General features: G+C 39.8%; 4 protein-coding genes across 4 annotated transcripts; all 4 read left to right on the forward strand. All coding sequences in view use genetic code 12, as the record gives it.

Annotated features, from left to right (window-relative positions):
• Window positions 1-915: 915 nt before the first annotated feature.
• On the forward strand, window positions 916-1323 carry CANMA_004391 (uncharacterized protein; the record flags this gene model as incomplete). Its single annotated transcript, XM_051816662.1, has 1 exon — window positions 916-1323. The coding sequence occupies one exon, from the start codon at window positions 916-918 to the stop codon at window positions 1321-1323; it is 408 nt and encodes a 135-aa protein (XP_051669964.1).
• A 597-nt stretch (window positions 1324-1920) lies between these two features.
• Window positions 1921-3525, forward strand: CANMA_004392 (tRNA adenylyltransferase; the record flags this gene model as incomplete). Its single annotated transcript, XM_051816663.1, has 1 exon — window positions 1921-3525. The coding sequence occupies one exon, from the start codon at window positions 1921-1923 to the stop codon at window positions 3523-3525; it is 1605 nt and encodes a 534-aa protein (XP_051669965.1).
• Window positions 3526-3600: 75 nt separating this feature from the next.
• Window positions 3601-8241, forward strand: ARO1 (Aro1p; the record flags this gene model as incomplete). Its single annotated transcript, XM_051816666.1, has 1 exon — window positions 3601-8241. The coding sequence occupies one exon, from the start codon at window positions 3601-3603 to the stop codon at window positions 8239-8241; it is 4641 nt and encodes a 1546-aa protein (XP_051669966.1).
• Window positions 8242-9332: 1091 nt separating this feature from the next.
• On the forward strand, window positions 9333-10496 carry PTC8 (Ptc8p; the record flags this gene model as incomplete). The annotated part of the gene is made up of 1 exon (XM_051816667.1): window positions 9333-10496. The coding sequence occupies one exon, from the start codon at window positions 9333-9335 to the stop codon at window positions 10494-10496; it is 1164 nt and encodes a 387-aa protein (XP_051669967.1).
• Between the last annotated feature and the right edge of the window lie 127 nt (window positions 10497-10623).

A 10623-nucleotide genomic window follows, 5' to 3' on the forward strand; every position in this document is an offset into this window, starting at 1 on the left:
TCCGTATTTAGTACCGCTCCTAAGACCGAAGTTAAAACAGAAACTACTTTGTCACAAATTCAGAGAAAAATATTAAACGACATTAGAATTGACACTGAATTCGACACTGAAATTGGCTCTGACTCTGTTACTAACTCCTTCAACTACCTCTCCAAATCCACACAACCATTTAAACTCCTGTTCTTGTTACTACTGCTGTCCTCTGTCTATATTAGTACACCTTCCAAATCTGTCTCTCTACTGTTCTGTTTATCTTTCTATCTCTCTCTTTATTCATGTTTTGCATTCATTTTTTTGCAAATAATTTATAAATCTTAATAACTATTGAATATATTATCTCATTAAAAACAAATATCAAGGTTTACTGATGTCACTACTTTCTGTAACATCTTCCTCCATCTCCTATACTGATCAAAACTTACTCATCTCTGCTATCTGTTGTTTTATTTTGTCTCTTAAAGAAAAGCGGAAAGATATATTTCCTAATTTGTCTTGAGAGCGGAGAAAAGCTATTTCTTACTTCGTCGTCATATATTTTTTTTCTTTATGGACCAACAAATGAGAACCTTCAATGAAAACATAACAGATACCAAACCACACTCAAGTACACTGCCCTCATAAAGCAAAAACCTAGTAAGCAGTTTATACTAACATTATCTTCTTAAGTAAACTCAACTTCACCCAACTCCTCTTTACTTCCAAAACTTGAACCGGAAATGTAAAATTTGTGTTGGTGCGATACCTATGTCAAATTAAGCATGTGAGGTTCGAATTGACCTTATCCATCAGGTGATCAGGTCATGCTAATTGATTGGTTATAATTGAGTAAACGATTTTCACCACTCAACAAGAATCGAAATTGTTCAAAGTTCTCGGAAATTATACTGGCAACTTCAAAAATCGACCACCGCATCAATGTCAAACAAGCTGTTTGGGGCCCTTCCGTTGGAAGTCGTAAATAAAATTATCCATTATGCTGGAGTTGAAAACTTGGTGTCGTTCTTGGTGCCAGAAAACAAAACCATAATTGACAACTTGCCACTCTTAAAACAAGCAATTGATAATGCCATCTGCGAGAATAAAGCATTGGGCTACAACAATAGAGTAACCCGTCCATCCTACCTCCATAATTATCTTCACTTACCTCGCAATTCATTAAGAGAGGTGGATTTGTCCACAAATGATAAAAATGAACCTCTTCGAATAGAAGTGTTGGATTTAACCAATAAAAATAAGTTGAGGGAAGAAAATACTAAGCTTCCTCCAAACTTGAAGATTTTCGAAGGCCCTTGGGAACAGGATACTGGAAGGAATATTGACTAGTGATCTATCAAATGCTGAGGAAATACTTTAAGCTGTATTTTGCCATTCGGATATTTACTTCCGCGGTGAAACACGCACAAAGTATTCATGAACGCTACATTTGCCGTTCGGAAGTTTTTTGATGGAATAGCATTTATCCTCTTGGTTATATACTTCATTAATAACCGTGGGATATTGATTCCGTATACGTTCTAGATTGTAGAATGTTCTAGAACAATATAACGACAAATTGCAAGTTCAGTATTGGCCCACTACTTCCAACGCGACTAATATATATTTCTTAGCCCTATAGAAATATACCTACAGTCATGGTCCATTGACACCACTCTTTCAATCTCAAATAAGTTACAACTTGGAAATCTAAGGTTTATAAATTGATTTATCAAAGTCTCATTGAGTATGAAACTACCATGAAATAGGACGATTGGTGTAGTGGTAACATAATTGCCTTCCAAGCAATTGCCGTGGGTTCGATTCCCGCATCGTTCATTTTTTGAACCGCACGCTTTTATTTTTTCCCCAAATCAAATCGGGCTTCCTTTAAACCTCTTTTCTATTATTTTTTTTTTTTTTTCTTTTACAACACTTCATCACTTTATGATCAATCGGGTCTTCAAATCATCCAGATTTTTTCACAATTCAATGAAGCGTGGGATTCCCAATGTCATTTCCCTTTCTGAAACAGAACTGAAGATTCGAAATTTACTAGTTGATTATTGTAACCACTACAATGCATCTCACCAGGAAAAGCCATTGACTTTGAGAATCACAGGAGGATGGGTTAGAGACAAGTTACTTGGATATGACAGTCATGACATTGACATTGCCGTCAATCATCTTTCAGGCGAGGAGTTTGTTTATAGCTTCCAGGAGTATTTAAAGAGAAAAGACCCGCAATTTTCGGTTAACCACGTCCATACGATAAAGATGAACCCAGAAAAGTCAAAACACTTGGAGACGTGTACGACGAAGTTGTATGGAATTGATTTAGACTTTATAAACTTGAGGTCAGAAGAGTATGCACATGATAGTAGAGTTCCAACCATCGAGTTTGGTACCCCACTTCAAGATGCATTGAGGCGCGATGCCACTTTGAATGCACTATTTTACAACCTCAATGAAGAAAAGATCGAGGATTTCACTGAAAGAGGGATGGATGATTTACAACATGGCATACTAAGGACACCACTCCCCCCGATAAAGACCTTTTTGGACGATCCATTACGCATACTCAGATTGATACGGTTTGCCAGCAAGTTCAACTTTGCAATTGAGTCAGAAACCTTGGACGCGATGAGAGAGAAACACAATCAACAAGCTCTACTGACAAAAATAAGCAAGGAGAGGATTGAGATAGAATTGAGGAAAATTTTAATCAGTCAAAATCCTAGCTATGGATTGCAATTGATCAATTATTGTGACCTCAGTAAATGCATCTTTTTTGTCGAGGGGTTGAAAAAGGAGTTTGATGCTTATCAGTTGGAATTAGCCTTGAGCAAGATTCCTCACCAGGTTAGTGTCGCGAGTGCAATCTACCTCACCTTTGAGCAACTCATTCTCGACTCTAAGATCGAATCAGTGTTTCAAAAGTTTCTAGCAGACAGTGATGCGAGATTCAACTTTTGGCTTTCAGTTATACTTCACCCTTACTCCATTGTCACAGGAAAATCAAAGGACATATACAACCAATATTTGAGATTGGGACTAATGGCGAAAAAGAGCGACATCACCAAGGTATCTGCAATAGATTTGACAAGCAATGAAGTAGTACAAAGATACTTTACTAATCCAGGCAATGTAAAGAGATCGGACTTGGGAATCTACTTGCGGCGTTTTCCCGGATACATGGACCTCAATTTAATTGTCCAATGTTATCTCGAGTGTGTCGATGCTATACGCGTTGAGACACCAGTGGAAATTCCCGTACCCAATCATAGTATCAAATGCACCACTGATCAAGTAAAGACAATTCAAAGCATCATCAACAAGTATGAGTCATTGTACTCCACCATTAAATCGCTAGACCTTTCAGAGGTTCACCTTATGAGGCCGCTTCTAGATGGAAAACAGCTAGGAAAGTATCTAGATAGGAAGCCGGGGCCATGGATGAAACCAGCTATGGATAAGGTTCTTGTTTGGCAGTTGGATAATCCTGACGGCACAGAAGATGAATGTATAGAGTACATAAAATCAACATTGTAAATAAATTTTCACTTTTTTTTTTTTTTTTTTTTTTTTTTTTTTCCTTCTTCACCTGAGTCATACTTATCCACCACCATGTCAGTGAATAAGGCACCTATCTTGGGTAAAGAATCCATACACGTGGGGTATGAAATACAGCCCCACATTGTCAGTGAAACAATTGCCAACTTGGCATCTTCCACATATGTGATTGTCAGCGATACCAACATGGCGAAAACCCACACATTCAAAAAATTGGTGTCAGACTTTGAAATAGAACTTGGGGAAAAAAGGCCAGAGTCAAGGCTATTAACCTATTTTGTCCCACCAGGGGAGAATAACAAGAGCCGTGAAACAAAAGCTGCAGTTGAAGATTTCCTTTTGAACAAGGGATGCACTCGTGACACTGTGATACTTGCAGTTGGTGGAGGTGTAATCGGCGACATGATTGGATTCGTCGCAGCAACATTCATGCGTGGAGTGAGAGTTGTTCAAGTGCCCACTACTTTGCTAGCAATGGTTGACTCCTCCGTTGGAGGTAAAACCGCCATTGACACACCTTTGGGGAAAAACTTTATTGGTGCTTTCCACCAACCAGAGTATGTCTTTTGTGACGTTTCTTTCTTGCAAACATTACCAGCAAGGCAATTCATCAATGGTATGGCTGAAGTTGTCAAGACAGCAGCAATTTGGAACGAAGAGGAGTTTACAAGGTTGGAGGAGTTTGCTGCGCAATTTATCGCCGAGGTTACCTCTGAGAAACCTAATTTGGAAAATATTAGACAGGACTTGGTGAAGACCGTATTGGAATCAGTGAGAGTCAAAGCTTCTGTTGTGTCAGCCGACGAAAAAGAAGGCGGGTTGAGGAACTTGCTTAATTTTGGCCACACCATTGGTCACGCTATTGAGGCTATTCTCACTCCTGAAGCTCTCCACGGTGAGTGTGTTTCCATTGGAATGATTAAAGAAGCCGAATTATCAAGATACTTGGGAATACTACCACCAGTTGCTGTTGCCAGACTTTCAAAATGTCTTGCTGCATACAAATTGCCCATTTCAGTTGACGAAAAGGGCTTTTCTAAAATTGTTGGAGGTAAAAAGTACAACTTGTTGATTGACCTGTTGATCCAAAAGATGTTGATTGACAAGAAAAACGATGGTAGCAAGATAAGATGTGTTTTATTGGAGAGGATTGGTAGATGTTACCAGCTTAAAGCTCACCAAATATCGAAAGACGATTTGAGATTTGTCTTGACTGATGAAGTTTTGGTACACCCTTTTAAGAATGTCCCAGAGTCGGTTACAATATCGCCACCAGGTTCAAAGTCGATTTCCAATAGAGCCTTGATACTAGCAGCGTTAGGAAGTGGCACAGTCCAGATTAAGAACTTGTTACACTCAGACGATACCAAGCACATGTTGGATGCATTGTCTGTATTAAGAGGTGCTTCCATTTCGTTTGCAGATAACGGTGAAACTGTTGTTGTTGAGGGTAACGGAGGAAATTTATTTGCCAGTGAGAAGGGGTTATACTTGGGTAATGCTGGAACCGCCTCGAGGTTCCTTACTGCCGTTGCATGCTTAGCTAAAAGCTCAGATAATCTGGATGTTGTCCTAACTGGTAATTCCAGAATGCAAGAGAGACCAATTGGTCCTTTAGTTGAAGCTTTAACGTCGAATGGGTCGGAAATTGAGTACTTGAAAAACAGTGGCTCGTTGCCATTAAAAATCACTGCTGGAAAGGGCCTTAAGGGTGGCAAGATTGAATTGGCCGCTACTATTTCATCTCAATACGTGTCAGCAATTCTCATGTGTGCACCATATGCCGAGGAGCCTGTAACATTGTCGCTCGTTGGGGGAAAGCCTATTTCGCAATTGTACATTGATATGACTTGTGAGATGATGAAGCAGTTTGGTGTTGAGGTGACGAAAACCGAGCCATACACCTACCATATTCCAAAAGCAACCTACAAGAATCCTTCTGAATATGTTGTTGAATCGGATGCATCATCTGCCACCTATCCTTTGGCATTTGCTGCGTTGACAGGCTCCTCCTGTACAATTCCAAACATTGGTTCGTCGTCGTTGCAAGGTGATGCAAAATTTGCCGTTGATGTTTTAAAACCAATGGGGTGTGATGTGAAGCAAACATCAACAACTACAACTGTCACTGGTCCGCCACTTGGCGGGTTAAAGGCGTTGTCGAGTGTGGATATGGAGCCCATGACCGACGCTTTCTTGACCGCTTCCGTTGTGGCAGCTGTCGCTAAGGGCACAACCACGATTACAGGCATTGCAAACCAAAGAGTTAAAGAGTGCAACAGAATTAAAGCCATGGTTGATGAATTGGCCAAATTTGGAGTCAATGCTCATGAAATTGATGATGGTATAGTGATTGAAGGTGTGCCATTGAGTGATTTGAAAACCCCTCGAGTGGAAAACAGAGGTGTGCATACCTATGACGACCACCGAGTTGCCATGTCGTTTTCGCTATTAGCCGGTTTGTGTAAACTGCCAGTTTTGCTTTTGGAACGTTCCACCACAGGAAAGACGTGGCCGGGATGGTGGGATATCTTACATTCCAAGTTTGGTGCTACTCTTGAAGGTTATGAGCCAGAAAAGACGACAAATTCCATCACTAACGGGGACAAAAGTGTTGTTGTAATTGGTATGAGAGCCGCAGGGAAAACCACGTTGTCCAAATGGTTGGCAAAATTCCTCGGTTTCAACTTTATCGACCTAGATGAATATCTTGAGCAGAAACTTGGCATTGATATCAAGACAATGATCAAGACAAAAGGCTGGGACTATTTCAGAGAGCAAGAGTCATTGTTAGCTGCAGAATGCTTTCAAAAGTACTCTACGGGATATGTGCTTTCCAGCGGCGGTGGTCTTGTCGAAAGTGAGGATGCTAGGAAACAACTCAAAAACTACATGGCCAACAATGGTATTGTTTTGCACTTGCACCGTGATTTGGAGGAGACGGTTACATTCCTAAACTCAGATGCTACACGCCCTGCTTTTTCCTCTGAAGTGAAAGATGTGTGGTTGAGAAGAGAAAAGTGGTACCATGAGTGTTCCAATTATCATTTCTACGCTCCACACTGTTCTGATGATGCTGATTTTGCCACATTGAAGAAGGTATTTTTGAAATTCATTGCCAAAATCACCGGTATTGAAGAAATGGCTATTCCTAAAACGCGTTCTGCCTTTGTCACATTGACATATCCGGATGTGAGAAATGCGTTACAAATCTTGCAAGGCATCACTGTTGGAGCAAATGCTGTTGAATTGAGAGTCGATTTGCTTGCAAAGTCTGACCAAGCCTACATTGCTGATCAAGTTGGGTTATTGAGGAAAACTGTGGACCTACCAATTATTTACACGATTAGAACAAAATCTCAAGGTGGTTTGTTTCCTGACAAAGATCTTGAATCAATCAGATCATTACTTTTGTTTGGTATCAAGATTGGCGTCGATGTGATTGACTTGCAATTGATTTCACCAAACGATATCATCGACGAGGTCATGTCAAAGAGAAATCACACTAGAGTCATTGCATCACACCACGACTTCACTGGCCAATTGAAGTGGGATAATGTTGAGTGGAAGACCAAGTACGATCAAGGGGTGGCTATCAATGCTGATATTGTCAAATTAGTTGGCAAGGCTGATGATTTTAATGACAACTTGTTGTTGGAGAAATTCAGAAGTGAAAACACGACCAAGCCTTTAATTGGGTTGAACATGGGACCAAAGGGGAAGTTGTCAAGAGTTTTAAACACAGTATTTACGCCAGTGACGCATGATCTCATCACAGATAAACCACAGGGAGTTGGCCAATTATCGCTCAAGGAAATCAACGAAGCCTACTTCCAAATTGGTGGATTTGTTGAAAAGAAATTCTGGGTTGTTGGATCACCAATAGAGCATTCAAGGTCACCTGCATTACACAATGCCGGGTATGAAGCATTGAGTTTGCCATACAAATTTGATAGGTATGAATCGAGTGACGCAGAGACTGTTTATAACAAGTTAATGTTGAGACCTGATTTTGGTGGATTGGCCATTACGATGCCATTGAAATTGGATATGATGAAGTATGCCACCAAACTTTCAGACTCGGGTAAATTGATTGGTGCTATAAACACAATTGTACCTATCGACGGTGGCTTCCTTGGTGACAATACTGACTGGGTTGGAATTACAAACTCCTTCAAGCAGAATGGGTTCATAGGAGGCAATAAAGTTACTGGCTTAGTTGTAGGTGGAGGCGGTACTTCAAGAGCTGCAATCTATGCTTTGCACAAGTTGGGTTGTGAAAAGATTTATTTGCTCAATCGTACTGTATCAAAGTTACACGATATTGCCAGCAGTTTCCCCAAAGAATACAATCTTGAAGTAGTTGAGCTGGATGAGCAAGTAAGAGATAAACCAGTATCATTGGCTGTTTCCTGTGTTCCATCTTCAGCACCATTGGACGAGGTCTTGTTAACGAGATTGGAGATTATGCTAAACTCCAACAAGGCTGATAGTGATGATGTTCCATTGCTTTTAGAGGCAGCATACAAGCCTAGAATTACACCTGTTATGCAATTAGCAGAAGAAAAGTACAACTGGAAGGTTATTCAAGGGGTTGAGATGTTGGTGAATCAAGGTGAAGAGCAGTTTAAAATCCATACAGGGTTTGTTCCACCATATGATGTTATCCATGATGCAGTAGTTGCTGAAGACTAAGGCTATGTAAATAAGGCAATATATATATATATATATATATATACATATATATGTGATTAGTAAAGTCTATACTCTTTTCTCTTTTTGTTTTTTCTCTTTGAATTGCGGCATCGGAATAATACGTTGTCTTGTGTGGTGCACAAAAACGATATGCTTATTAAAAGGCCATCGGAAAAACTCGCGTGACAACCACCACAAAAGAACAAGTAAAGCTTTTTATCGAAACACCGATCGGGGTTTGAGATGCTTGTGCAGCGATGACTTGATATGCAAGAGTAGTGATGATAGAGTGGCGTTCCAATCTTTGATGCGTTTGGTGTCGTAGATGCAGAGGAAGTGATTGTAATGTCTAGTTCAGCCAGTCAGAAGATATTAAGTATTTGTTTCTGTTTCTGTTTCTGTTTCTTCTCTCTCTTTTCCTTTTAGAACTCCGAAGTCAAAAATAAAAAAAAAAAACAAAAAAAAAGAAATTTTTTTGTGGTGGTTAGTGGTGATTTGAATGTTGTTACCCCTCAATTGTAAAATATAATGTCACCCACCATAACAAAAAAAAATAAGAGCCCCCCCCTCTGAAACACACACACACATACCAGTTAATTAACCAACTTAAGTATAGCCACGGGTGACTACTCAGCCATTACTATCCAACCCACTCACCACGCTCTTCCAGTAGTATTACCACCACCTTCCAAAAGCAAATCACACTCCACCAATTTGTGGTGTTTAGAAATTTTGACACACAAAATTATAAAACTCAGCCAAACTGCAGGAAAGGAAAAAATCTTTTAAATCATCATAACCAACTTTGGTATAACCATAAAAAAAACAAAAAAAAGTCCGCCTCATCGAGTACTTTTACTTCATCAGCTATATATTGAAAAGTGTACCCCCTGGCTTTTCCCTTTTTTTTTTCTTGACTTCATTTCCCCCATTTCAGTGTTTTCTTATCACAGGTTGAGAAGTTTTTATCATAACGTGTGGCGCTCTTTTCAGAATTAGACGCCCTTAATTCATACTGCAATAGGACACACACATCTTTTGATATGTCACGATCTTATCATTTGTACAGAACGGCATTATTTCCACTGAGGATGTCACCACTACCTCACTGCCAGCAACACCATTCACTTTACCAACTACACAAACCTAGTCGAATAAATCTAACCGCAACGAGATTCATTTCTTCCTACTTCAAAGGAGTTCGAAACTACTTTGGATTCAACTTATCAGAGGAGAGCGAGGAGAGAGATCTGGTTGATGAAGTGATACCGTATGTCCAGTACCCACTCATCACCAAGGAACAAATGAAGAAGTTAGCACAAGACAAGTTTAAGTTTGAATTTGGCTACGCGTCTTTTGGTTTCCATTCGGACTCAATTGTGCCATCTATAAATTCGCTTAGTGATTTGACCGATCCTACACAGTTGAACTCGCTTCTTCCGAGAAGAAGACCAGCAGGGTCACCCAGTGACACATTGAGCATTAAGGCAGGGGACGATACCATGCTCGTTTCCCCATCAGTTCTAGCTATTGCCGATGGGGTCAGTGGTTGGGAGAGTTCGGGAGAGTTGGCAAACTCAGGCGTATGGTCACGTTCAATAGTAGAAACTTTTAGTCGATTAATGACCGAGTACAAGATTAGCCACACGCCGCATCATTTGAAACGACGCGACATTCAAGAGATTTTAGACGACTCGTTTTTGCACACATCGCATTTGATGGATTTGCAAAAGTTGAGCGGCTCATCAACTTTGGTGTTGGGAATGTTGAGTGGTGATATTTTGTTAATGATTAGTATCGGAGATTCAAAGCTATTCATCATTAGAGATGGACAGATTCTTCTTACAAATAAAGAGGAGTCGGGTGATGGTTTTTGCCCTACACAAATAGGAACCAACACCATGTCCACATTGCCTTCTGACTTTGCCTGGATTGATCTGATCAAGTTGAAAGAAGGAGACTACATTGTCATGTGTTCAGATGGAATCACTGATAACTTATACGAAAGTGAAATCATAAACTACTTGGACGAGTTTGTAAATATGAAAAAAAACAATGTGAAAACAATTGCCAACAAGTTGTTAATCAAGGCGAAAGAGGTGGCATTTGACGACTATGCCTACACTCCATACAATGAAAAGGTTAATCAAACATTAAACAAAAACTCGACTAGAAAGTCGAATAGTGTTGGAGGAAAAGTTGACGACATGTCGATAGTTGTTGCAAAAGTCACAAAGAATAGTAAACAAAAGTAAATTGGGGAAGCGGCACCATCTTCCTGAGGTGATTTTAATATTGGGTTAATGGGATAAATTTAGGTAATAGAAAAGAAAAGAAAAGTTTAGGGATTTGCTAGATAGAACACAATTTAATAAAACATTA

Source organism: Candida margitis (genome assembly GCF_024628925.1).
Source record: "Candida margitis strain CBS 14175 chromosome Unknown scaffold37, whole genome shotgun sequence".
Classification (NCBI taxonomy): domain Eukaryota; kingdom Fungi; phylum Ascomycota; class Pichiomycetes; order Serinales; family Debaryomycetaceae; genus Lodderomyces; species Lodderomyces margitis.